The sequence below is a fragment of the Aulostomus chinensis genome, chromosome 13 (genome assembly GCF_037954235.1).
Source record: "Aulostomus chinensis isolate RoL2024-O1b breed Wild chromosome 13, RoL_Achi_v1.0, whole genome shotgun sequence".
In the NCBI taxonomy this organism is placed as follows: Eukaryota; Metazoa; Chordata; class Actinopteri; order Syngnathiformes; family Aulostomidae; genus Aulostomus; species Aulostomus chinensis.
In genome coordinates this window covers 7,773,375-7,801,208 of record NC_141332.1, presented here as the reverse complement: position 1 = coordinate 7,801,208, position 27,834 = coordinate 7,773,375, and the positions used below count along the sequence as shown (strand labels likewise).

General features: G+C 41.1%; 2 protein-coding genes across 4 annotated transcripts; one reads left to right on the top strand and one right to left on the bottom strand.

Annotated features, from left to right (window-relative positions):
• Positions 1-72: 72 nt before the first annotated feature.
• phf6 (PHD finger protein 6) lies at positions 73-17,532 on the bottom strand. 2 transcript variants are annotated; one of them, XM_086222969.1, is made up of 11 exons: positions 17,397-17,532; positions 15,838-15,998; positions 9,948-10,049; positions 8,225-8,358; positions 8,091-8,137; positions 6,923-7,083; positions 6,673-6,816; positions 6,477-6,581; positions 6,252-6,385; positions 3,374-3,503; positions 73-1,537 (listed from the first exon to the last, which is right to left on the bottom strand). In XM_086222969.1, exons 2-10 carry the CDS (start codon positions 15,967-15,969, stop codon positions 3,374-3,376), a joined length of 1,089 nt encoding a protein of 362 aa, XP_086079095.1. In that variant the 5' UTR covers positions 15,970-15,998; positions 17,397-17,532; the 3' UTR covers positions 73-1,537. The 2 variants fall into 2 exon arrangements, with proteins under 2 accessions (XP_086079095.1, XP_086079097.1); XM_086222971.1 differs by having other exon boundaries at positions 15,838-15,994; positions 17,397-17,526.
• A 2,197-nt stretch (positions 17,533-19,729) lies between these two features.
• Positions 19,730-26,831, top strand: cab39l1 (calcium binding protein 39, like 1). Of its 2 annotated transcripts, none has more exons than XM_086222967.1 (9): positions 19,730-19,878; positions 20,617-20,735; positions 20,820-20,984; positions 21,144-21,262; positions 23,034-23,202; positions 23,292-23,351; positions 23,434-23,499; positions 23,604-23,747; positions 24,336-26,831. In XM_086222967.1, exons 1-9 carry the CDS (start codon positions 19,872-19,874, stop codon positions 24,525-24,527), a joined length of 1,041 nt encoding a protein of 346 aa, XP_086079093.1. In that variant the 5' UTR covers positions 19,730-19,871; the 3' UTR covers positions 24,528-26,831. The 2 variants fall into 2 exon arrangements, with proteins under 2 accessions (XP_086079093.1, XP_086079094.1); XM_086222968.1 differs by having other exon boundaries at positions 19,734-20,136.
• The last annotated feature ends 1,003 nt before the right edge of the window (positions 26,832-27,834 follow it).

Below are 27,834 nucleotides of genomic sequence, written 5' to 3'. Positions count from 1 at the left end.
GAATGATTCTTGTGGTTCTGCTTTATTACAAATCAGGGCAACCTTTTTCTTTCAGACAGTGCACGTTCACCCCCCCCCCCCCCCCGCCCCCACAGTAAAAACAATCCAACAATTTTATGTCAAGCAGTCCTGCAAGAAACAATAAAAAGCAAGCATGTTGTCAGAATTACGAATGATTTTGCCTGAATTTAGTAGCCCTACTTTATATTGCATCTCCAACCTAAGGGTTTTAGATGCTTGAAAACTGAGTGTTTGCATCCCGATTGAGTGACCGACCTTAATCATCTCTTGGCCTTCGTCTATCTTCAGCTGCTGTGTGAAAAAGTTCAGCGCTCAGGTGCTGATTTACAGTAAGGATTCAGTAAGACTGAATGAAAAATTCTGAAGCCAAGATGATAACTTTCCCACCAGAAATACATCACCCATGCAAGCTAATGAACCCTGAAGAATACCGTTAGCTTGAAATACTGAACTTTTCCATTCAGATTAGAATATTTTGAGGGGAGGGGAATTTAGATACTCATCCCAAAATTTCTGAAGTGACTACACATAAATAATGATAAAGAAACCTCTGATCCTAAAATTTTACCATGCTTTAAAAATCAGTAAATTCTTACTAATGGAAACATTTGTTGATATGATGCGGGTGTAAAAATATGTGAGTTTCTATGAATTAAATGCTCACATTTATTCATAGAAAAGGCAGAATAAATGTTTCATATGAAAGCATGAGAAGTGTTGTTCCGAGGGGAGGATGGGCCTCAGACACAGCCACACAATGATGCCGTAACACTCTGGTGCTGGTGTGACAATCGTTTCTTTGAAGCCTTGTATCACTGTTCCCACCAGCCACTTATCCAATAAAGGACCTCATTCCTTCATTAAATGTGTAAAACAAAATATTTTCTATTTTCAAATCATTCATGGATACATTTCTAGAGATACAAGTAACAGTACATCACAGTCAAGCCAACTCTTTTAAAGAGCTTTACGTTGCCCTTTAGTAGCTTAAACAAAAATGCCATCTTGAGCAGTGAGAGGATCCTAGTGCATGCTGGCAGACTTTTACTTGTGGCTGTCTGGAATCCAGATATTCAAAGTTACTCATGATGATAATGCAGTAGCAAAATATTACATATCAAGAAAGAAAGGCTAACATGAAAAATATTTTTTAAGACATGATTACAGAAACAAAGTAATCAAGCTGCACAACTAGTAACAAACAGACCCCTCTTAAAAGGGAGTCCTTCAGAAGGTCAGGAAGAAGAAGTGTCAGTGTTCCATGGGGCAATAATACATTGTAACGGACTCTCGGGGAAGATTCGCTTTGGCTTTTTCCCTATTCTGTAGCAGTCATGAGATCTGGAGAGTACCATTGGGCTGAGAAAAATTCATTCAATTAATTCAAAACACATCGTGTCCATTTTTTTTGTGGGGGGGGGGGGGGCATGGAGACTAAGGTTTAGTATAAAAAATATCTCTCCCTTATCTTTGAGTTCTTCTGTTTTCCCCCCCATGTCGCTTCCACCAGGTCAACCTGTGAGAAAAACACCAAGTTCATTCAGATATATGTATATGAGCAAGTCAGGTTCCAACAGCAGTCAGCGCCTGTTGTTCTTTAAACAATACTTGTGTATTTGTTAGACACCCATTTGTGTACAGGTATTGCTTTCACATACACAAATAGATGTCTTGACTTCACAAAGACATTCTTCCCTCCTGCAACTCTCCTTTGGGTCCAGATTGTAGACAGAGCCAGCCAAGTATATTTAGCTTGAAAGCCATTGCGGCTGACAGTTAACAAATGCTAAGGCGAAAAAAACAACAGAAAAACTTTCCAAAAACATCAGTTTGAGGAACTGTTAAGCACATTGTCTGGTATAATCCACATCTTCTTGATCCAGTTTTGTGTTCATTAACGTACAAACACTTTGATTGGGGCTAAAGAACAACTATACCACTTCTAATTCGGTGCTCGATCAACTAGGAGGATTTAAGTTCATTTACTAGCTCAAATCAAAAGCTTTTCTTGAGCATTTAGCTGGATAAAAGTAATGGATTATTCTGGCCACTGCGCTTGAGTTTGTAAATGGACATTTTTGGGCTGTCTGTTCTACTTGTTTTTTAATTCTTAAAAAACAAGTACAAGTACAAGGGCAAGTGCATGTTAACATTTTGGAAAATTAATCAGCTAAAAATATGTGTCATTTCATATGAAATTAGATATAAACAATAATAATCAATAAAACAAACCTTTATATAACTTATTACCTGTAGTGCATAGGACTCAAAACAGAATAACGTCTGGGATGTTCTCTGTTTTATGTCTGGCCACGTGTCCTCCAAGATGAAGACATAAAATGCCCATTTATTAAGTTCTGGGGTCCTATCTTACGTAAGGCACACGCTGATACTGGGCCAACCACAAGTGTCATCGCTAATGTCAAGTCGTTGCAAACAACATGATCATGCCAAGTGCCCTAACCCTTTAACTAGCGAATGAATATGCACTCTGCCTGTGCTGGCAGGTACTTGAATATGTAGATAAGGTGCGGTCTGGCTCAACCATGGTGTACTGCTATTCTGGGTCACCAGAAAATGTTTGTGCCATTTATCAATAAGAGGCTGGTCTTTGGTCAGTGGCATTATGGGTGAAGTGCTATTTAAAGGGAGCTTCAATCAAATTGAGCAGCTCTGTTGATGCCCATTAATGTGGAAAAACTGGCTGCCACCTCCTCCATTGACTTGGGTAGATTTCTGCTGCCCCTGTAAATGACATTTTCACATGCCAGGAGGTTTGTTTCTTCAGATTAGAAGTGATCACTTCTCCCGACTTGCTATGCTTACCATAAAATGGCAACACGCCAAGTCCCGTTCAAACCTGTGCTTTAAATAGAATAACACATGGCATTCTGATTGGTTCGATTAATGTTATGCCAAAAAAAAAACCTATGAATAATTGGTTGTCTAATGAATGTTTTTTTAGGCCGTGCCCCATGGCTTGCACTCTGATTACCTGCCCTGTAAATACCCAAATGAGGCTGAACACACCCCAAATGCACTGCACACACACAGCGCCATCTGCCAACCAAGATCACTTACAAGATATCCCCCTAAACTATGGCAACTTAAGAAAAAAATAGCAGGACTCGCCAAATGGCCAGTTTCTTTGACCATGTGTGATAATTCATTGTGAGGAGTAGGTTTTTGAATGTTCGCATGAAGTCACATGACCTGAGTATTTGACCCATCCACCTCTCAATGTTCGTCATGATTTAAAGTACACCTGCTTCACGCACCATCCCCCCAGCCTGTGAAATGACGATATCTCCCAGAAGACAAGAAACACTTATCGGGTATACCCATGCTGTACCTAGTTGCCATTCACTTCTGTTGACACTGTTCCTCCACGGTCGATTGCTGCCCTTTCTCTACTGCGATTCTCTCGTTCTTCATCTTCCTCATCCCTCTCCTCATTGCCACTGTGGTTCTTACAATATAGTCTGAAACACAGGAGAGTTTGTAACTTTCAAATTACAGAAATGATCCAAAACGAGGCAGTCTGAGGGGCTCCAAAACCAGGCTGCCCCTGATCAAGAGTGTTCCCTCTAGATTAGTAATCAAGATTTTAAATGATTGTTGGTCACACATTTATGATATTACTCTAACAATTAAATGTATATTTTTGGAGGCATCAAACTAGTTTGAACTGCAATGCTGAAAAAAAAGACTGTTAAAAGGTAACATTGTTAACAAACGAAGGGAAACACAAAACCGTTATAACCAGCATTTAAAATATTATATCAAAAGTGTACACACACAGTTAACCCACTGAGAACAATACCTACCAAAGCAGTGTGATTGATTCTCACTGAACACATTTTCCGCACTATAAGGCGCACCTAAAAGCCTTTAATTTTCTCAAAAACCGACAGTGCGCCTTATAATCCGATGCACCTTATATATGGATCAATATTGGTTAATTATGGCTACCGTAGTCAGGGGGCATCGCCGAAGTAACAGCGGTAAAAAGGGTAAAGGGGAATTCCAGTCCCACACCACTTGTGTGTGTAGAAAGACCCCAAAATGGCACCTTTCAAGAGACACGCTTACAACGCAGAGTTCAAACTCAAGGCTATCAGTCAGCAGCTACTGGTACCGTACTGTGAATGCACTAACTTGTTTTGGAACTGAACGGAGTTGTCAGAACGTTGGTTTGTATTCTAATGATTGAATTAATAAAGTTTGACTGACTGACTAATCTGACTGTTTTGTTGACATTCCCTTTTGCGCAGCAAAATAGGCCCTTCATTGAAGGAGCGCCTTATAATCCTTATAGTGCGGAAAATACGGTATTTTAACACAGAAACTGTACATTGACTACTAAATGTATTATTTTGTTTTTTGTGTAAAACAGGTAAAATCTTTAGCCCCTTTCACACTGCACCAAAAACGCGGGTCAACACGGGTTCTTGGGCACTCTGAAGGGGTCGACTCTGCATTTTGACCCGCGTCCACCGACTCGTCAAGTGACTCAGGTGTTTAGCGGCTCGGCTCGGCTCGCCTGCCATGTGAAAAACGCAACCCCGCGTCGTCTCAGGTTTCACACAACCTTCCTGTCGCATCCTGATTTTGTCACTGTGCTGCCTGTCAGGCTTCGCCTGTAGCTTCTCCGGCTCCCTTCCAGACTCGCCCAAAACTCCATCGTCCTTCGCTGAGTTAGCACTTGAACATTTTCTAATCTGCGCCGAGTTTGTATGCTTTGCAAAAGAGACAACATTGCAATGCAAGCAACAACAACGCTAACATTCGACTCAGCGAAGTCCATGTTGTCGTTTGTTTACCTCTCAGTGTTCCGGCACACGTTTATGTGAAATGATGATGTTGTCAGCGCGATGACGTACGAGAGAGAAAAACACAGGCATGCAGCCCCCAAAGTGGGAGGTCAGACCCGGGTCTTCTCGAAGCTTGAATGCGCCCTAATGCCGAGTAAACGCGGGGCCAAAAACCCGCGTTTACTCGTGTTTTTCAGTGTGAAAAGGGCATTATTCTATAATAGAGCTACAGGTAGTAGACAACCAGAAAGTTCACCCCTCCCACTGGTTGCTTGTGGACATTGGTAGATGATCAATTTCGACAGAATTATCATTAATGGAGTATCAAATGTAGGCCTGAACAGTATCCATAAGTGTCAAATCATTCGTGAGTACTTCTGTGCCACATGTAGCAAAGTGTACCTGCCACCGTAGGGCTCAGAGAGTGAACTTATCCCTGAGAGACAGACTTTACTCGTAGTGTTTATCTTGTCCTTCTTCCCTTTGACAAATCTATCAATCCAAACCTGGCCGACCGCTCTTATGATAGACTATCAGTGGGTATACCAACTCTAGGACAATACTATTTATACTGTTGATTTCCAATAATATCAGCATGTCATCAGCATCTGCAGATATCAGTTATTATTTAAACATATCGGTACCAGTCAAGTGGCTGAATCCTGATAATATGATCTGTGCAAGATGGAGAATCCATCTCTGGGATAATATGGTTTCATTTTTGCATACTTCTTGATTATCTACATTTCTAGCCCCATGACAACTTCAAAAGTCTGTTATGGTTCAATCAAGGTTTGTTACAGTGAAACATTGTAGGTGTCTCCCTCTTTGGATTTTATTTGACCTGGTTCAGACTACATCAGATTTTTGGCAAATCAAGAATGTATTAAGACAATTTGAGCAGCAAAAATGTGAATTTTGTAAATGTGATCCAAACCACATTTGGAGGTGTAAATGTATCAAGGCGAGAATGGTTCCATGTAGGCTACATTAGCTAAACACTGCAGCGGTTCAAAGACCACAGCAGTAAACATCACAGCAGTTCACAGACAAACATGAAAGAGAATACAGACAACAATAGTCTGTGGACAGACACTTAATCATGTGTCTATTGGCCCGTTGGGAGGGGAGGTTGGACAGAACCTACTAGATCATGACCGTTTTTCAAGAGATAGCATGGAAGAATAGCGTTTTGACCGGTCACGACCACAGTTGCCCCCCCCCCCCCCCCCCCCAAAATATAAGTAGTGAAGTGCGCTTCGGTTGTAACCTTAAGAAAACATTTGACATTGTAAATTCAATATCACTTGCATATAACATAAAAGACAGAAAAAAGACCTGATTAAAGAAACAAATAAGATTTGCCAGCAGTCTGAGAAAGGCCAAAATCAATGTGGCTACAGAAGTGGACCTCACTTGTAGATGCCGCGTGCCATGTTTTCAATGTACTTGGCTTTGTCCTGCAGGCCACAGTGATAGTGGTAGGTCTTCACGCATGCTTTGATTTCACAGCCAATGGTCGCACCCAGCTGAGTGCAGAGTGTACATTTCTGTAAACAAAAAGACAAACAGTTTAGAGTCTAAAACTGCCAGCAAATTTTCCTGAAATAATATATCAACAAGTTAGATAAATCTTCCCACCATTCTTTTCCCTCTCTTGATCTCCTGGATGACTGTTTTCACATCAAAGTTCCCAAATTCTGCCCGCGATGTAGTGGTCAGTTGGACAGTCCCCGATGAAAAAAGCTGGAAATGAAAAATCACAGATGTGCACATTTATGGTAAGTATTTGTAACACTTCACAAAATGTGCTGCTCTCTCACACACAACATCTTACCATGCACTTATAGTGTGCAGCCACTTTTTTTGAGTTGTCAGTATGAAGTACACCCCTCGTTTCATTCTCTTCCTCACCAGCATGGCAAAAGCCACAGCGCTGGCCGCCATCTCCTGGGCTGGCTCGAAGAGGTGACCTCTCTCTCTAGAACACAATATGACCCACTTAGACACAACTACAGAACCCACACATTCAACACGCAAAGTGGGTGAACAACACGTGTCCTGTGTGTGGAGGCCTGATGCCTTACATGGGAGGAACTTTCTTCATCTGCTGCCTGCGAGGAGGTGGAGCGGGTGTCTTCTGACTGGCCTCTAGATCCAACCTTCCCTCTCCCCTTCTCAAACCTCCCCCTGCCCCTACTTTGTGGAGGCGATGAGTCTGAATCATTGGCCACACCTTCCTCTTCATCTGGTAACCAATCAATAATCAGGATTAAATAGGAACCAGTTTACTTTACATTTATTAAAATGCACTTTCAGACCAAATAGTGACAGGAACTAGCCACTGGAGAGCTACTTTCCCTCAAGGGCCTTTTTAATTGCCTGTTTTTACTTTCATAGCCTGTAGGAATGGTCAAGTGACATAAGCCAGGCAATGGTAGATGCAGACCATTTTCTTTCCAAAATGCTGCTGTTTTTACAGCGTTTTAAAAATGGTGGTTAGTGATGCTATGCCAGCTCATCTTCAATGGACCAACACTTAGATCACTCAAGGTCAAAACTGTGCTGAGAAAGTACCTACCCTGTGGTGGGGGCCAAGACTGTTCTTCAAAACGGAATCTAAACTAAAATGTTATCAGTTCCTGCCATCTGGACAAGCCAAAAAGGGGGTACTTTCTCCAATAGTTACAGGAATTATGTATGCAGGTGTGAAAATCTCAACAGCACCAGGCCTCTGTCAAAAAATTGACATCACTTGAGTCAGCATTGGGTTGCAGAGCACAAATGTGAAAACCACAAAAACTGTGATTGAGGAGTTCCAAGAGCTTTGTAGCTTATCTAGCTGTTGGAGGCTATATTAGCTACTAGTTGCATTTCAGTCTCAACAATTGACGGTCAAGGTGCATTGTCAGTCACTGTGATTAGACAAGGAGTATAAAAAAATATTTTTGTGATACTTTAAAAAAACTGAACTGAATCACAGGCCTAATAATGTTCTACGTGTTGCTAAATCAGAATAAAGGGTTTAAAAAAATGAAGGTAATTTGTAAGTGTGTTACCTGGTAGTCTTTATCATCACAATGCGTTTTACAATATAAAATGAGGAATGAGGATACGATGGTTCTGTGGTGCATTTCAAAATACTACAAGTGTTGTTCAGTATTTGTGTTATAGCTAAAAGCAAAAACAGATCTAGCTGCAAATCCAATCATCTATGGCGCTTCATTGTAGAACAGATGTTAGAGTAAACCTTACCTTCAGTGCCATCCTGAGAAGCATCCCGATGTTTGCGGCAGTAAACACTACATTTAAGAGCAAAAGATGTTGGCTGAAATTTTAAGATATAAAAAAGATTCACTGCTGGGGAGTCTAGAAGCAACATGACTTACAGGTAAATCCCTTGTGAGGGATTTTCTTTGACCTGGGCTTTGTCCTTCAAGGCGCAATAATAGTGATATGTCCTCCGGCACGTCTTCACATCACAGCCAATCGTAGCACCCGGCCGGTGACAGGATGAACACATCTGGAGAGGGGGTAGAAAAATAAAAAGAGTTTTATATTCAAGATACAAGGCTGAGCACACGCAGCTTGACGATCATGAGTATAGCAACTCATGACGAGAAATTTCTAATGTGGCTCAGAATATGTGGTTCTTCTTAACCTGGCAGAAGACAACTGGCAAAGGCCCCACAAGGATTCCCGATACCTTTTCTGAAGTCAGATCATTAGTATTTTTAGCATTTAAGATTTTCAGCTACAACTACAGTTGTAAGGTGCCGTACAAAAAAACTGATGCCAAATCACAGTATGAATTGGAGTTCTTAAGGGTCTTCATGCCTTCATGTGATATTTGTAATCAATTCTTGAGTGGTTAAAATTGTAACATTTGCACCAAACCTGTTTTAAAAATGGTAGTCCTCTTTCTAAAAAACAGTTTTTGTTACAGATTTATGACTAGAACTAGGGGAATAAACAGTACATTCAATCCCAGCTTTCAGATGTTACCCTGCCATTGCCCTAAACAACCCCCCCCCCACCCCAAAAAAACAAAGAAGTGGTCAAAGATGGGGGGCATCTAAGGATTAAAAGCAAAGCACAACAAAGCAAAAAAAGACAACAACAAGAAAAAAAACCAGGAGGCATTTACTATGAAAATAATGCAAATACAATTTCAGATCTTGAACATTAGCCAGGTATTCCAGCAATTGTGGGAATATGCTGGTGTATGCAAATGTCAGACAGCACCCTCTATGGGCAAGACTTGAATGTTACAAGATCAAAACAAGTCGGAGTACAGAGAAATGCCACTGCTAATTCAGAAAAAGAGAAACAAGAAAGGGGCGACACGGTGGTACAGTGGTCAGCACTGTCGCCTCACAGGAAGAAGGTTCTGGGTCGAGCCCCAACTCAGGCACAGGGTCTTTTTCTGTGGAGTTTGCGTGTTCTCCCTGTGTCTGCGTGGGTTCTCTCTGGGTACTCTGGCTTCCTCCCACAGATACTCTAAATTGACCGGAGGCATGGCTGTGAGTGTGAGTGGTTGTGTGTCTGTATGTGTTGGCCAAGCAATGGACTGGTGACCCATCCAGGGTGAACCCCGCCTCTTGCCTGAAGGCCCTACCCCAACCCTTGACTGGATAAGTGGTAGACAATTGATGGATGGATGGAGAAACAAGAAAGATAAAGAACAAAATGTCCTAAAGTAAGACATTAAGAAAACACATATCACATGTAAGTATCAAATATCTGTCTATTCAATACTTACGTGAAAAGCTGACATTCTCTTCTCTCATTTACTTAAGTGCGATCTGATATACTGCTGCTTGTGATGTTACCCACAATGCCATTAATTAAAGTGACACTGAAAAAACTGAAGGTGATGTATTACTTATTCACCAACAATACACTCTCAGTAATTTTATGTTCAAGTAACTCCTTACTTCAGTTTGAACAGAGTTTATAAAATGTATTTCAAAACATTCCCCAATACCATCTAGCTTGCAATTCCCTGGCAGAAATCTAGAGGAAGAACATATCTGAAGAGCAATCGACAAGCCAAACCATGGAGCTGCTTTTTGCTCACCGCTCTGTCACTGAAAGAGAGCAGATACTCACCAGCTTAGTCCCCCTCTTGATCTCCTTTTTCACATCATCAATGGAAAACCCTCCGATGTTTTCACTGTCAGAGTGAGAGGTGACCAAGGCTGAGGAGAAAAGCTACAAGCCACAAACAGGACAAATATAAAGAAGTTATTTGAGAATTTTTCTCAGTACTTCATTCCCGTGTACACAGTGATGTTTCACACTCGCTTCAGGCAAATTTGAAAAAAAATTTGGCATTTATTTATTCTTTCTAATACCCATGTCAGAAAACGTGACCGCATGCTCATTTTCCATGTCTCTAAAAGATGTGTCCAAGGGTACAGAAAAATGAGGTCAGGATCTCTCTGAGATTTAATTTGAAAAAATTGGAGGCTTTCAGGATCATTTACAATAAAAATTAATTTATATAATGCTTTTCATGCTGCTCATAGACTCTTTACAAACATAGGATGAATACAATTCCATCAGGAGTCATTTGCTTCGCAATATACTTGTCTGATGAATTTAGGAAATCCATCCATCCATTTTCTTCTGCTTATCCTGTTGAGTGTCGCGGGGGGACTGAGGCCTATCCCAATGGCTGTCGGGTGAGAGGCGGGGTTCACCCTGGACAGGTCGCCAGTCCATCACAGGGCCAACACACAGAGACAAACAACCATTCACACTCACAGTCACACCTACGGTCAATTTAGAGTATCAATCAGCCTCGTCCCCATTTGTATGTCTCTGGACTGGGGAGGAACGGGGAGAACATGCAGACTCACACAGAAAGATCCCGTGCCCGAACCAGGATTCGAACCCAGAATCTTCTTGCTGTGAGGCGACAGTGCTGACCACTGCACCAACGTGCCGTCCATTTAGGAAATCAACCATGGAAATTTAACAATGTTTTCCTCATTTTTCTTTCGTGAAACATTATTTGTTCATAACACCAGAAAAATTAAGACAGAACCTTAAAAGCCTGACAAGTAGCATCTTTGACAAAAAAAATAAAGGTAAGACAAGAACCCATTAAAAAGTAAGTGGCTGTATTTGTTTCAACATGTCTTTCCCATCTGCTTATATTTGGATATTTTTACTTATTTGGTTGTTTTTGTTGTTATGCCCATGGTAACTTGGGCACTAGCACTTTCTTCATGACCATTTCCCCAGTCCCTACTTACCACATTTGGGGCTATGACCCTCCAGCCAATAACAGCACACAGATGTGTACTAGGGCTTTCAAAGCTGGCAAAATGTAATATTGGGAATATTCTTATTAAATATTAACAATAACCCCAAGAACTTCTAAATGCAGGCTTAGATTGCCTGGAGTGCAAATCACTCTCCTTTCAGTTGAGTCCCATTCTCAACTGTCCACTTCTGCCATCAATACTTGCACATGAAACACTTTCAGCTCATTTTTGTCCCACGCACCAAACAGGTGGGTTTCTCTTTCGTGTGGCTTCTCCTATGAGGTTTAATGGTGGTTGATTGTCAAACCAGCTCAAGGGTGCATTAATAGTGGCGGAAGAACAGAACTGTATGGGTACCTGCTGTGCTACTGCGTGGTATGGGCTAGGATCGTATGAGAGTCTGAAGTATTGAATATATTTTCAAATATTTAATGTTCTTTGACAATCCTGGTGAGTGTCTGTGAGCCCCACTGTGGAGGTGCCACACTGGGTTACAAATATGCTTCAGAGGAAGAATGTGAGTAAGGAGTAAAGCCTGGTTTATGCTTCTGCGTCACGTCGACGGCGTGAGCATTTACAGTTCTGTGTCGAGGGAACGCATTGCTCTGCATTTCACCGCCAAGCTGCTAGGGGTGTGTGGCTTTGTCTTTGTATTGTTTACAGGGGGCTCTTGTCGGATTCCTTGGTTTTCTTCCGGTCACAGACAACAATTCACACACGAAGAGGAGTTGTAGAGGTGGTCGTACTTGCGTACCTCCTCGATAATCCTTTCTTTGGCTTGGTCCATTTTTTCTTGGAGCTTTCACCACAGAAACTTTGAAAATGGCGGTGTTGTTGTGCTGCGACCATAGGGCTGCGACTGAACCGGAAATTACGTTCTGAGCGGACCAATCACAGTCCTCGACGTTCACGTCACCACGCATCAGGCTACGGTGTAGGGTCCGTGTCGGGGTCTGCGTAGGGTATGGCGTCGACGCGACGCAGAAGCATAAATCAGGCTTAAGGTGAGTTGGAGTGGACAAAATTTGTTAGAACCTGAGTGACCCGGCTTTCACCGGCACTCTCTGGGTAAGAAGATGGGATAAAGAGCGTTGCAAAGTCAGCGTGGATGCATTTGAACAGGTAAGTGTCTGTTGGCTAGCTTAGCTAGCTAGTATGGGGCCAGTAGGCTTCACCATAGCAAACGTAACTGAGCATCACCCCAATGAAGTCAAATTTTGCCGATCGTCCCAGTGCATATTCAGGTTTAAACAGTATACGCAATACTATCATTCACAACAAATAACCTCCCATCATCAGAGGGTGAAGATGGAAAAATACATACATCTCAATATCACCAACTTGTGAGCCTTTGCACATGTTCATGATCGAACAAAATGATCAAATGCATATTTGTGGGAATCCTCTCATGTTTGAAGGTAATAATTTATAGCATTAACAATTAAACTTTATATGTATATATTAATTGCTTTACAGAAACACAGAGTTGTTACATTTTTATCTAGGCCATTGTTTTAGGCAATATCATTAATGCCAAAGTCAAAATAAAAACAGTAATAAAGTCTAATGGTTTCTGATGGGGTCGGCACGATGGTGTGGAGTTTGCAATGTTCTCCCTGTTCCTGTGTGGGTTCTCTCTGGTACTCCAGCTTCCTCCCACAGTCCAAAGACATCAAGAGGAGACGAGGCTGATTGATACTCTAAATTGACTGTAGGTGTGACTGTGAGTGTGAATGGTTGTCTGTCTCTATGTGTTGGTCCTGCGATGGACTGGTGACCTGTCCAGGGTGAACCCCACCTCTCGCCCATAGATGCTGGGATAGGCTCCAGCCCCCGCAACCCTTAACAGGATAAGCGGAAGAAAATGGATGGATGGATGGACGGATGGATGGATTCTTTTCCAGTGTTAACACAGTAGATTTACCATGATTATATTTTTGATAATTACATGTATTTCTAATGAAGGGTTTTTGTTACAGTCCCTCCAGAAAAATGCCGTTATGCCATCACATAACTCAATGCATAATCAGCCACAGTCTGCACATTCACGCGGGGTCACTTTTTTGAAAGACCCCACACTTCGCCACATAAATCGCCGATTTACACACAAAATGGGCGAAATATGCAGGGCTTGCATGATTCCATAATCCCCACATTTTTTTTTTTTTGCAAAAAGTCACATCTTCGCAGATACATTGCATAAATATCCCACATATTTCATCACATTTTTTAAAGAAAACATGCCACATAATCAAGGATTTTTGCCTACAGTCACAAACAAACTCAGCACTTTTCTGGAAGGACTGGTTAGTAATAAGTTAAGGCAATACAGGCGTTTCAGTTTCCTGGCTGCAGCAGCTTTTCTCGTGTTCCTGCAGGTTCCACAAGTGCAGTGCTGTAAGGTAAGCCAGCAGACAAATATGGTACACACAGTATTTGCCTGGCCTGCTGTACCTCATCAAGTCTTTCTCCTTTGAGTATACAGGTCCTGGTATGTGAGATCACTGGGAGTAAAATGGGATTTGTTTGTCCTGGCAAGCCACTTGAGGGGTCTGTGTTCTTTAGGAGTAATAAGTTGGCGTGAGACAAGGAAGGGTGGAGCCTGTTGCGATGTTAAACAATAGCAGATAAACGCTACTCATTTTACCTTTAACTGTGAAAACGTCATCACCAAATTAGCCTATTGAAAACCCTTATGTGGCCTATATGAAACGCAGAAATGTTTTTTCCTGTGAACTTTTAAGATTCAATGTTATCGTTGGATTTAACAGATGACACAAAGCTTGGTTGCCAAGACGTTCATGTTGGGCAAGTTAAGGTATTAGCATATTATTTAATTAATTGTCAAAAACTGAAAATGTTTATAGGTAGGGCTGTAGTGATACACTAATCTCGCGATACAATACACGATATTCGTCTCACGATACGATATATTTTACGATATTCAGCTCACGATAAAATTCAATACACTTACAACCTTTTCTGAAAGATTTTAAAGGGACAAAGTGATTTTGGTGACATCTTGTGAGTGTTCCATTGACTTGTATTGAATTAATTGAACTGAAAGCACCAGTTACACAATATATGGCTCTGACTGGCAGCTTGCAAATGCTGGACAAAATGAATCTAAGATGTGGTGAGAAAATTAGTTACATTTATTGAAACGGAGTGCAAATTGTAGCTTTCAAGCTTTTGGAAAGTAAAGTGAACAATGGAGAGTTAAAGTGCAGCAAGTGGCCTTCTTTGGCAGCTTTTTTAGCTTGATACTGAACAAATGAGGTACTGTAGCTACCAGCCAGTCTAGCCACCAGGTTAACTAAATATAAACCATGGCAGCCAATAATTCAATTCGCAGGTGACAATAGCATAGCGGGGCTCCACCGTGTTCACCATGCACCTCAAGCCGGTGTTTTCCACCACCTACTAAGGTCTCAAATCCTGACAAATAAAGCAGGGAATGGACTCCTTGATTTTCTGCGACCTCGGTGAAGAAGATGGGAACTTGTGGCAACAACCGCTGTCACTGTCCAGCGTGGTTTGTTTTGCGTCGCACCGCAGCTTCTTTGGCTCAGCCTCAGTTAGCATTTCCTTGTCCGGGAGATGACGTTTTAGGTGGGCTTGCAGGTTGGTGTTATTTCCAGACTACTTAACGTTTGTGTGATATAGTTTGCAAACCGCCATACTTTTGTCTACATCGTCACTTTCCTTTTTGTTTTTGAACCCAAAATGCTCCCACACATCTGCATTTAAGCATGCAGGCGCTGGATTTATACGCGCTGCCATTCTCCTGAATCTCTCCGCTCTATCCGGATGAGAAATGCTCTACAGCGACACTAGCGGCTGGAAGACTGAACTGCTCTTCCTGCTAAGTGCAGGACACAGGAGATTTGAATGGGGCTCAATGTATCGATACTTGCGGCTGAAAAATTGATACTCTTTGGGGAGACAAAATATCGATATATATCGCAGAATCGATAAGATTGCTCAGCCCTATTTATAGGTTTGCTTGTAGTGAACTTAGAAAGGCGAACTACTCTAAGAACCCAAGTCCTTGTGTTATTGTCCAGAAAGTCCCCTCTGACCATATCTATATCATAAATTTCCTGATAGCAACATTGATGTATACAACTGTTCATTAATTAGCACAATTTATTTACATCTTACATACATTATGCTAAGGAAACCAGTGAAACCTTCAGCTTTGAATCAATTAGGAAATTTGAGGGTAAGTGTTTGGGTAAAAACTCTTCAGAGAAGTCAGTTTTGGGTTTGCAAAAACTAACAATAGCAAAGTCGTAAAAACATTCTCATTCGTAGTATTGGGTATTATTTTCCCTTTTCCCTCCAAGCCCTTTATCTCTGACCCTTGGTGTTTCATAAAATATTAAAATAAAGACTTTATGAGCATGATAGTAGAATGTTTCTTTTTCATATGCACTATGCATGAATATCAAAATAAAATGCATATGTGTGACTATTCTTGATTTTCTTCTGTATTTCACCAGATGAATAGGTAATTGGGCTATTTATGCAAATTGCTAAACATTTAACTCTTGGCAAAAAAGTTGAAATTCATTATAGATGGCAATCCAATCATAAAAGCTCATAGAAGGCAACATTTTTGGATTCAAGAAATTACCAGTGGAGTGTATGTGACAAGTGTAAATGAGCATGACATTATGAAAGGCTGACAGCTTCTACCGTGCAAACCACTATGCTTTCCTCACCATGCACTTGTGGTGGGCCGCCACCTTCTGGCTCTCCGAGAGTAGCAGCTGTCCACACTCCTTTTCCCGGTTAGTTCGGCAAAAGGCACATTTAGGCAGCCGGGCTGCAGCTCCTTTCCTCTGTCCAGACATGACCAAAGTTTTGTTGTGTAGCAATCTTTCTAAAGAAAAACAATGTCAGAATAAAAAACAAAAGTACATGGGATTACACATGTTGGTACACCTTTTTAACAGAAACAAAACAAGTTATGTACACCTTGCTCAATCATACCTGCATCCAAGTGTTAATGAGTTTATAGGTTTAGTCCAAAGAATTGACAAAATAGATACAATTGTTGAAAGAAAACCATTAAGGTCAAGACTGCTTTCACAATTAAGGACAAGCATTCCCAACTGGCTGCTGAAAGTGGCACCAGGTGTGTGTGAGAACACACACACACACACACACACACACATAATAAATAACAGCCTAACGAATCAATAGAATCAAATATTTAAAAAAATTACTGATTACATATTATATATATGGAATCAAACTGATGTGTAGAATCTATTCCAGCCAATGCAATATTCACCTGTCAATGGCAAGTAACTCAGTAATAATCAAGACCATGAAAATGTGCTGTGGAACCTTCATGGCTTCAGGGATTTCAACATTTATCCTGTTGTTGCATTATTTCAGCTAAATTTACTTAATATTTCTTTATGGCCATTTAATTTAATAGTAAACCATTTGTGAGCTCCTTGGAGGAGTGGAGCAACCTTCAAATATTTGTTGCCATTTGGAGAGAAGTCTCGTCGATGCAGTCCTTAATACTCTGCAGGCGCAATGAATGCATTCAATATGAGGGTTTTAAAAGATACATACGCCAGAGGAGTGGAGTAAAAACGAAAGTTTATGTTTTAAATCACATAAGCAGTGTGCTGCGACGCCTAGGTCGAGCCATGACTGCCATGCTAGCAGGGCCAGGATTCAATGCGGCGGCTACAGCAGCGTGCAAACACCGAATAAGCCCATGTAAACAACGCCAAATATGCTTTATTTCACTCTCTTCGCTTTCAAAAATTATCCCATGTCGCTTCTGTATGTTACACGGCATTACGGAGGCACAATTGTTCTAAAAGCTAGCGAAACAAGAAAACTCAACCTAAAATTTCTCTTCGAAAGTTTTGAATTAAAGGGGGTGTGTGTGCCTCTTTCCCTGCCAAACTAGAAATAACTGAAATAATTTAACAAAGAATATCTCAACGCCCCAAAATCCATCTCAAGGCCCTTTAAGCGAGGGAATAAAGGTCAGTGTGAGGAAAATATGACAAATGGACTTTCTGTTTCTTTGGCAAAGCGTAAAAACTGCGAATATTGCCCTTTAAATGAGAGAAATGATCATGACAGGCGCGGGTCTTTGCGAACCGTTGGGAAGGGAAGAGCGCCATACGTGATATCTCCCTGAGAAAAGAGAATAGCTCGGCTTGAGCACCAGCAATATGGCCTAATACGACAATAGGCCATAAAACACACAATCTATCGCCTCGCCGCCCATACACAACCCGCAGCTTACCTGCCGAAACCGTCTTATCGCGCCAAAATGCTATGAAGCCGGCAAACAGCTACAAGCACCTACTCTATTTCTCTCCGTCCTTCACAAGTAATCGTGTGCTTTTACTGAACTAGCGTCAAACTAGCTGGAACGTTCATGCAAAATTTATATCCGTTGGTGAGTTTCAAAATAAAAGTCTTGGGTAGGATTTGTACAGCGGAGTTGCAGTTTTGAAAAGATGCGGGCAGGGGGCAGCACATGGGAGCAGGGCGTGCTTAACCAAACTTCCCCATATCAAAGTTGCCCATAAACCAAAAGCATAAGCATGAATTCGAAAGCACCTGGAGCACAGCTCTCAAATCAAATATGAGCCAGCTTAAACTTAGAGCCACTAACCAGGACCGCTGATTAAAGCTGCAAGCAGCAACGACCAGGGCCTTGCTCCCAACAATATTGCAGTGCGTGGCTGTTCTGTAGCGCAAGAGCGTGGTGAATCCTGGGAATATTTGGATTTTGCAAGAAGGTGCAGACTTAAACATGCATTGTGGCACAAATAAGGGCAAATAAATAATGGTTAATTAGTGCTTAGTTAACCATGGAACATCGTTTAAGAGTTAAGCAATACATTTCATAACCCATCCATCCATCCATTGTCCTCCGCTTATTCCTACATTAAGGGTTGCGGGGGGGCTGGAGCCTATCCCAGCGTCATATTTCATAATCGTGTACTAATTTTTTACATGTTGACTTTATGGGTTACATCAAAGATGGATGGAAAAACTGGGGAAGAGGGTAAGGGAAAAGAGAGTTGCCTCTATGGGACCTTCTAATCAAGTGTCTTCACACTTCATCAGCCAGTCAGTAAAATCATCTCAATCCAATGAACACTCAGATCAGATGTTCTCAATAAGTGAATAACAGCTAATCAGGGCATTCTTGTTAAGCCAAGATCCACTCCTTCTTAAATGTTCTTAATAATCAGGCTAGTGAGTAATCCCGATGAAAGACAGAAAAGCAAAGACCATCAGACACAGAAATTAAAGACATAACTCTGAAACCACAGCCAGAGATTAGGCAGAGAGTTTTGGTAATGTTTCACAATGCATGGCCCCTCAAATTCCAATGAACTTGGAACAAAAATTTGCTCTGCCTTCTCCCCATTAGCAAACACCATCATTAGGGGGGTTTTGCAGCAAGCCACTGTCACAACTTGTCAACAGTGCATTTCATTGTGCACATAATTCTGTCTTTAAAGCAACACACTCAGTTTTTGTGAAACAATTTATATTTTCCATCTCCTCCAGAGCCTGACAAACAGAAAAATATTGTTCTTGCCTTTCATGCAAGACGGAGCTGAGACCCTCAGAGGCAAGCAGACCACTAGTTAGCTTAGCACAATAAATAGTGGTGGATGTGCATCATCAAATACACAGCAATCAGTCAAACAGCCTTTGCCGACATTAATATAACTATATTGTGCTTAACATTCACCATAAAAAAGCAATTTCAATTTTTGTGATAGTGTCATTTTAGAATATATAGCTGGAACCACTCTCCCGATTGGGAGCAGTGGTTCGTGCGCCACACAGTTTTGGCAAATAAATCCAAATGATTGTTGGTGACGAGAAAAGCAACTCTCGGTACGAATCATGGCCAACTTTGTAAGAGAGGACAAGGATGATTACCTCTGGATCAGACAAGAGCCCAACATTTATCGATTTCAACCAGAACACACAAATGTATACTAACACTTCTCAATCACACAAAAAGAGAAAAGAAGGGTCTAGACATATTTTTTATCTGCAGAAAGCTCTGGGAGGTTACTTTTATGATAAAAGTAGTAACATTAGTTTTTGAATATTTTGGTAATCTTATTTTATTTTTTAATAATGTTTTAGTCAAAGACAACGTTTGTTTGTTTTTTTCTTCATTTTTTGGTTGCACATGCATGGCAATTCCTTTTGCTCCATCCTTTTGAGTCACAGGCCTGACCTCATCTGATAAAATTTCAGAGAAAATGACATTGCCACCTTTATTTCTAACATTCAACAGTAAATTTGAAAGATAATCTTTGATCAGAACATATGGAAGCCTGTTCTGATCCCAATTTTTCTGAATGATTTTTTAATCAATTTTCATGAAAACGTTTCTCCCTCCTTGCTCCCCCCCCCCGGCTCCTATTCGAGAAAATTAAGAATAGGTGCGCTTGGTTAAGGTTACAAATCAGTGCGGTTACAGGGACCTCACGTGATGCTTTATGTCTCCACCCACACAATTGTTACAAGGCCTTGAAACATGCGCACCTTACAGAGGGCGTTGCCATGATTTTTTTTTTTGTTTACCATTAACGCCATTGGCCGAAATTACTGTAAGTTAATTTGTAAAACAAAACACACCCGCCCAGCGTCCCCGGGGATGAGGGGAGGACAGGGACTACAACAGAAGACAATAGGGAAATGAAGTTGTCCTACCGGCCAGTCCAGCAACTCTCGCTACATGACAGGTATCTAGCAAGTTAGGGGACAGAGGTTTTGGAGGCGCGAGATTTTCATGAAATACCAGAGTTATGAAGGTCATTTGCTGGCTCAGTTTGTAGCCACATTAATGAAAGTTTGGCCGCTAAAGCTGGAGATCTCAGATAACGTTACAGGCACTTCTATGTAACCTTGCCGTGGAAAGGGAAAGTGGGAACAACTTGCTAGCCGGCTAGCTAACCTTTAGTCACCGAACCTTCTGCAGCGTCACCACCAGAGTTCAGTCGGTGAGTCCTGACAGCTTGAACTGAATATTTCAGCAGTGTGTTATGTCCGTTTCCTTGGGTGCTCCCTCTTTTAGACGGACTCGATTCTAGCTACAGCTAACTAGGTCAGCAGCTAGGCTAACTTTGCTGATGAACGTCGTTGTAGTTTTGACTTTTTCAACGTCCTCGAGACATCCTACTATTGGTTAGAAACGTAGCGTTTGTGTGAGTAGGCGAATGTTAGCTTGGAGAAACTGTAAATATAACGCTAACCCATCCTTTAGCTCTAATGTACGTCCCTAATTCGGAAAGCTACTCAAGTGAATGTTAGCAGTGTTTGCTAAGTTCCATTGGATCATCATAGTTGAAACGTAAACCTAATTACCTTGCTGGGGCCTTGCTTTCGTCAGGTGAATGTCTTTGGAAGTTTGTTAATACTACAACCAAGTGAAACTTTGTTTCATTTCTCCTCATTCTGGGCTTGAATTAACTCTTTTTCAGTCATGCCTTTTCCTTTTGGGAAATCTCAGAAGAGCCCAGCAGAGGTAGTGAGAAGTTTGAAAGAGAATGTGACGTGTTTGGAAAAACTGGAAGCAGGGGACGGTAAAAAGTGTGAAAAGGTCAGAAAGTGTCGTAAATTAATATATATATGAAGTCTTGTCATCAAAGCGACAGTCTTACACCATGACTGCTCTCCCACTTAGGTTGCAGAGGAGGTGTCCAAACATCTTGCTACCCTAAAGGAGGTACTTTGTGGAACAGGTGACAAGGAGCCTCAGACTGAGGCTGTGGCTCAGCTTGCACAAGAGCTATACAACACCAACCTGCTCATCTCTCTCATTGCAAATCTGCAGAGGATTGATTTTGAGGTGGGTAAAATACTGAACACTGTGTGTTTGTAAAAAGTATTGATTACTCATGGCATACAATAAATTGACAGCGGGAGTGTGTATGCATGGTTTGAACATCCATGCCTAAGGCTGTTCTTATCATCACGCAGACATTCATCCGAGGGATTTTTTTTACAGGGGAAAAAGGATGTGGTACAGTTGTTCAGTAATATTGTAAGACGTCAGATTGGAACCCGCACGCCCACAGTAGAATACATTTCTACACACCCACAGATCCTCTTCATGCTTCTAAAAGGGTAAGTTCATCTTATTGGGTACAGGGACTTTATGTTTGATGTATGTCATATATTGGTTGCCGTTCTATTTTGAAGGAAGTGCATCATAAAATACTCAAACTGTTAAATACGATTAGGACTGACATGACGAAGTTGAAAGAAATGTAAAACCTTTAAGTGAGAATCTCTTTTCCTTGACATGCCTTGTGATTTCCATGTTACCTACCTGGAATGTGTTTCAACATCTCCCAGAGAGCGAGCATGAACTTGTTGCATTCACTGTGGGTTAGACATGTAGATGAAAAGAGTGATAAGAGAGTGCTGGTTTTACTTCTCTAAAACTGAGTCACCCTGCATATCCAAAGAGTATCATTCTTTGAGCCTGCACTGCATTATGGTTAATTGAGGCTGTGTTAGTGGATCACATGCTATTTTTGCCACTTGCCTCTTCACAGCTGTGGATATCAGTTTTATTATGCAAGACAGCCTGATTGATAGATAAATATTGAGGGAACATACTGATTTTTGAGTGAAATGCACTTATGAGCTGTCCACCCAGGAGCCTATCTAACCAGAAGTTAAATGTCTTCCACTCTTCTGTACTGCATTAGGGAGCTGAAACCCACAGAGACTAGCTAACTGCTTGATGGCTTTGTCATATGTACAGAAGTGAATGGGAAGTGTTAGCACACCTCCATCAAAACTCATGAAATAGATCAGGGCCATGATCCTGGTTTGTCGGGAAGTAACCCCCCTCATCTTCTGTCATAAAGTTGGCCATGATTCGTAGTACCTGCCACTCTTCCAGTCATCAACCAATGTTTTGTTTTGTTGGCCAAGGTTAAGTTGCTAGTAGTAGCCAGCATAGCTCATCTGCTGCTGGTCCAAGCAGCAAACAGAGCAGTAGCTCACCTGCTGTACCCCCTCCCATTGACAAGCAGCACAAGTCGAGTCACCACAGAAGACCGGTTTCAACCCAACGTAGCTGTCAGAGAGGACATACTCCTCCTCGGTGTACAAGACTGATCTTGGTAAGTAACTATCAAAGGAAGTAACCGATGAAATAGTAAATATGGACATAATATAAGTAATTAAGAAGTAAGTGGATAAATAAAATAATTACGTTGGGAATGACTATGGAACTGTTCTTATTTGGTTTATGAACTTGTAGACACCATAAAAGGGCAGTTTTGAGAAAGAGACTGCCGTTTATTGTCTACCTACGGTTCTCAGTCTCCCTGCCAGTCTTACAGAAAGACCAAACTTTGGACATCTTTAAACATGCTGTCTGAGCACCATAAAATAGCCTGTCAGCTCTTGTTAGGGGTTGTTGATTGACACCCACCCCCAAAAAGCCTTGAAGCTGAGGTGAACACTGTATGTGATGGATTTTTATTGAGGTATACTAACACTTCCCACCCATTACCATTGACTGTGCTGAGCTAACTAGAGGTCAGCAGTTCTCTGTGGGTTTCTGCTCCCTAACACAAATCTAGAAGGTAGGTTAGGTATCTTCTTGACTGACCATAGAGAGGGTAGGAAAAAAACACATTTCCTTAAAAAACTTTGTATGTATTTTTAAAGGTTAAATGCCAGTTATTGATTGTGATGTTTTTACATGTCGGTTCATTAGGTACACCAAGATAAACTTTATTTAGTGTAATACAACAGACCTGAAATGAATCCCTTCATGACCATTATAATCATCAGTTTTTATGTACTGGATCATGTAATTTTTCATTAATCATGATGGAAGCATGACTCCAAAAACGATACATGTTAACCTGTCCAGATATGAGAGTGCAGAAGTGGCTCTGAACTGTGGAATGATGTTGAGAGAGTGCCTTCGCCATGAACCATTGGCACGGACAGTCCTCTTCTCTGAGGAGTTCTATTGTTTTTTCTGTTACGTGGAGCTCTCAACCTTTGACATAGCCTCAGATGCCTTTGCTTCATTCAAGGTACACAAACTTCCATTTTTGTCAGATTTCCAGCGTTGCAGCACTAACAGTATTTATCTAACATCCTGGTGTCTTCATTTGCCTGCAAGGATCTCCTCACAAGACACAAGATTATGTGTGCAGATTTCCTTGAGACCAATTATGACAGGGTGAGTTTTAAGGTTTTGGTTTTCAGCCTGAACAAAAAGTTCCAAACTGTGTCTAATTATTATCTCTTCAATTTTCTTTAAGGTTTTTACAGATTATGAGAAACTCCTACATTCTGACAACTATGTCACCAAACGGCAGTCTTTGAAGGTGCTGGCTCTACCAGCTCGTTCGTATTCGAGTCACACACTCTAATGGAAACAGCATGTCCATTTGTTTTATCACACAATACAACTACACATCTGTGTTTTCAGCTTCTTGGGGAACTTCTTCTGGATAGACACAACTTCACTGTCATGACGAAGTACATCAGTCGGGCAGAGAACTTGAAGCTGATGATGAACATGCTTCGAGATAACAGCCGTAATATTCAGTTTGAGGCCTTTCATGTCTTCAAGGTGTGCACACATTTGGAATCTACATGCTACTTATCATGGTGCCGAACACAGTCTTAACATTGGCCTGCAGAAGAAAAAATTGTATCTTTTCATTACAAGCACAACAATGAAATACCCAGACAATTTTGACTTAAATCTCTGTCTTTGATCTCTGAATTCTGTTTGATCTGATTTTGGTGTCTTATTTTGATGAGTTGAGCTGACTTTGATCTCTGAGTTCTCACTTTGATCTCTGAGTTCTCACTTTGATCTCTGAGTTCTCACTTTGATCTCTGAGTTCTCACTTTGATCTCTGAGTTCTCACTTTGATCTCTGAGTTCTCACTTTGATCTGTCTTATCTCTGTGTTATCCCTGACACCAGATGATATTTTGGATCATTATCTAATCACTATCTCATATAATGAGTCCAACCTTGTCATCACAAAAACAAGTTTTAGTGGCTTGTTATAATTCAATAAAATCCAGCTATTACAATATAAGTGCTGAAACAATGAACTGCAAACATGGACTTTATCAGCTTCCATAACTCAGCAGGCACATAGATTATTTTTTGTTAGTTTGATGGTGGCCTTTTTCTGCTCCCCCAGGTATTTGTTGCAAACCCTAACAAGACTCAGCCGGTGCTGGACATACTGCTGAAGAACCAGACCAAGCTAGTGGAGTTCCTTAGCCACTTCCAGACGGACAGATCGGAGGATGAGCAGTTCTGTGATGAGAAGAACTATCTAATTAAGCAGATCCGGGACCTGAAGAGGCCTGCTTCACCAGAGGAGGCTTAACACTGCTGGGTCCACTGCTCTGTCGGGTGGTAAATGTGGAGGTGGTGGAAATCTAAAAGATAAGCTTCAGTAAGACTAAATATTAACTACAAAAATAGGATATAAGAGTAAAGATTACTTCCTTCCTTCCCTTTCTGTTGTTGTTTGCATATGACTTCTCACCGGAGACATGAGATATGAGTGGGCCAACAACTGTTTTGTATAAAGCATAGTGTGTAGCGCTGATGAGATGCGTTTAGTCCTTTCTTGTAATCTTAGACCTTGAACTGTTACACGTCATGTCATTTCTGGCACAACCAACACAAATGCTGAGGTGTTCTAATGAGAGTTTTCATAAATGTATATTTTAGAGACTGAAAATTTAAGGAGAAGCATAAGTATCATTTTTCTAATGTATCTTCACGGTGATTCCTCTGTGATTAGCTTTGTCTAATGATTGCAAAGGTTTAATTTATGCCTCATTCATTCTCTTGTAAAGGGATTTGAATCATCTTTTAAAAATATGGCTTTTGCATGGTAAAACGTGGATAACATTGGCCAGATCTGCACATTTTTGGTGATCAGTGCATAGTTTTCAGGCCGTTTTAGCGAGCACACGTGAACTTCCAGAGGCCAGTAATGATACTGCAGTGATGTACGTTAAAATGCATGAGCCAGAAGACTAAAAGCAAATCAAATCAAATGCTTGTGCTGTGATTTATTTATTTTTTTTTAAGCTGCACTCAACAAGCCTCGCACAACTGAAATAGACGCAAGGTATTGGCTAATGCTGCAGGCTAAGCAGCCCTCCATTCACTGTCAGCATGGAGAGAAGACACGTATTGATCATTCTCCATGTCATTCCCACATTGTGGCCAAACACTGGCATGAGTCCCTTTCAAAATGGTCCAACTACTTCTTGTATACCACCTTAGGCCTCCTCAGTACAAGCACTGCTTAGTAGAATAGACAAGATGGAACTTACCTTGAGGCGTTGCTTCAAAGGATGCATCCTAAGTGTTTCACACTGACACCCATCATATCCTTATTTTGGTATGATTTCAGACTTGACATCTGTTGTGTGAAAGAAATCCAAATGGTCCTACTTATTTTATTTGTCACATGTGAAACCACTTCTTTACTGTTTGACACTGGGACGGATGTACAGGTGTAAATACAACATTAAATCCTTACTCCCCTTTAGAGCGAGAGTAACAAAAAGACCCCGACTCATTTATTTTTAAGTTTCACATCAACAAATAAAAGTTGGCTACAGCCATCAGCGAATGTCGTCTCATGTGGCCGATGGTACCCGTAAATATGGGCTCCAGGTGATTGGTTGCAAACCTAAATTCATCTTCATCGCTGTAACATGCTAGTGATGCATCACCTGTCTGTTTATCATTGTTTGGAACACCAACATGCACTGTTAAAACATGGGCAATGTTTTTCACGAGCGTCCTAGATTAGCTAGATGAGTTACTTGCCTTACTTCTGCCATTAGCACTAAAATGGCACATTCGAGATTTGTTGTACTCTGTGCACGGTCTTCTAGTATATACCTCATGAGATCTGAGCTTGACAATGCTGTGTTTTTTTTTTTCTCCTTTCCTTGAGCGGCTTGTATGCATGCATAAACTTGTTACAAATGTTCAAGCTTGAATAGGGACTGAGACCTGGTTTTCTCAATGAAAACTAATATTTGAGAAAAAAATATTTAGTTGGGTGGCACCACAAAAATGTTAATTCATACTGAATTGCAGCGTGGTTCCTTATAATGAATGCTGCCTTCTTTAAAGACATTCTATGGATTGTTATGACGAGAACTCTTAAATTGTTCTTAGACCAAAGTCAAAATAAAAGAGGAAAATGTATAGTTTGTCAAGTCTGATGCATTCTTACTCAATGAATGTATTTTATTAACTTGGTGGGCCCAAACAAACTTGCACCTTGCTGACAAATTTTACATTATACACTTCTGGATTAGTGGGCATGGGTTCAGGACATGCTGCACACAGTTGTCCCACTAGAGGGGGCTGTTGACAACAGTCAACATCTTTGATTTTCATTGTACAAACAAAATTTCAAGTCTTTAACCCTACCTCCAATTCTAACTCCGTAAATCAGTAGCAACAATTATAGCCATAAACACAAACATATTATGTCCGTCTTCAGTTACATTTTGTTGTGTTTTACTTATCTACTTAGATTTTCCCTTCATTTTCCACACTGTATATTTTCTTTTGCCATGGCAGTGAATAATGTGTATTTAACATTATAAAGGAAAAAAGTGTAAGAGCTTTCATGAAATAAAACTTTGTTGCAATTTAATTTCATGTGGTGGCAGTACTTGAGAGAAGAGGGCAAATATTTATTCTATACCACAATCTTGTATGACTGTTAAGAATTTTACATTTTAATTGTTTAATTTTATTTAATTTCTTTCTTATTTTAAAGGTAAAAACTCTTTATGGGCACTTTTTTTTATCAAGTCACAAACATACAGTAAAGAACTACAAATATTTCTTTTATAACATTTTATGAACTTGAAATGTTATGAAATTAAATTGCCCAGAACCATGGCCCTCTTTTTTTATGGGCATTCTTTTAGCATTTATTTTCTTTTCTCCTGCTGCAGGGTGGTAGCTAACTTCCATTCATTTTCTACCACTTATCCTGTTAAGGGTTGCAGGGGTGGGGGGGGGGGGTGGAGCCTATCCCAGCAGCCTTCAGGCGAGAGGCAGGGTTCACCCTGGACAGGTCACCAGTCCATCACAGGACCAACACATAGAGACAGACAACCATTCACACTCACAGTCACACCTACAGTCAATTTAGAGTATCAATCAGCCTCGTCCCCTCTTGATGTCTGCAGGCACAAGGACACCATGCAGACTCCACACAGAAAGACCCTGTGCTCCAGCCGAATTTTTTTCCTCCACCCACAAGCTTGTTCTGTACTTTGTGTTTCTCTTTGAATTTCATGATGATACTTCTCACTCCAGAAGGTTCCAAGTTCGAGCCCCGGCTCCATCACAGGATCTTTCTGTGTGGAGTCTGCATGTTCTCCCTGTTCCTGCTGGGTTCTCTCTGGTACTCCAGCTTCCTCCCACAGTCCAAAGACATCAAGAGGGGACGAGGCTGATTGATACTCTAAATTGACCGTAGGTGTGACTGTGAGTGTGAATGGTTGTCTGTCTCTATGTGTTGGCCCTGAGATGGACTGGTGACCTGTCCAGGGTGAACCCCGCCTCTCACCTGAAAGCCACTGGGATAGGCTCCAGCGCCCCCCCCCCCCCCCCCCTGCAACCCTTAACAGGATAAATGG

Coding starts and splice junctions, on each gene's coding strand:
- cab39l1 (XM_086222967.1), top strand. Junction 21,263..23,033: donor CTCTTCATGCTTCTAAAAGG/GTAAGTTCATCT, acceptor TAACCTGTCCAG/ATATGAGAGTGCAGAAGTGG. Junction 23,748..24,335: donor AGGCCTTTCATGTCTTCAAG/GTGTGCACACAT, acceptor CTGCTCCCCCAG/GTATTTGTTGCAAACCCTAA.
- phf6 (XM_086222969.1), bottom strand. CDS start 15,969: ATGTCTGGACAGAGGAAAGGAGCTGCAGCCCGGCTGCCTAAATGTGCC. Junction 8,359..9,947: donor TCAAGAGGGGGACTAAGCTG/GTGAGTATCTGC, acceptor CCCCCTCTCCAG/ATGTGTTCATCCTGTCACCG. Junction 8,138..8,224: donor CCCTCACAAGGGATTTACCT/GTAAGTCATGTT, acceptor TCTTAAATGTAG/TGTTTACTGCCGCAAACATC.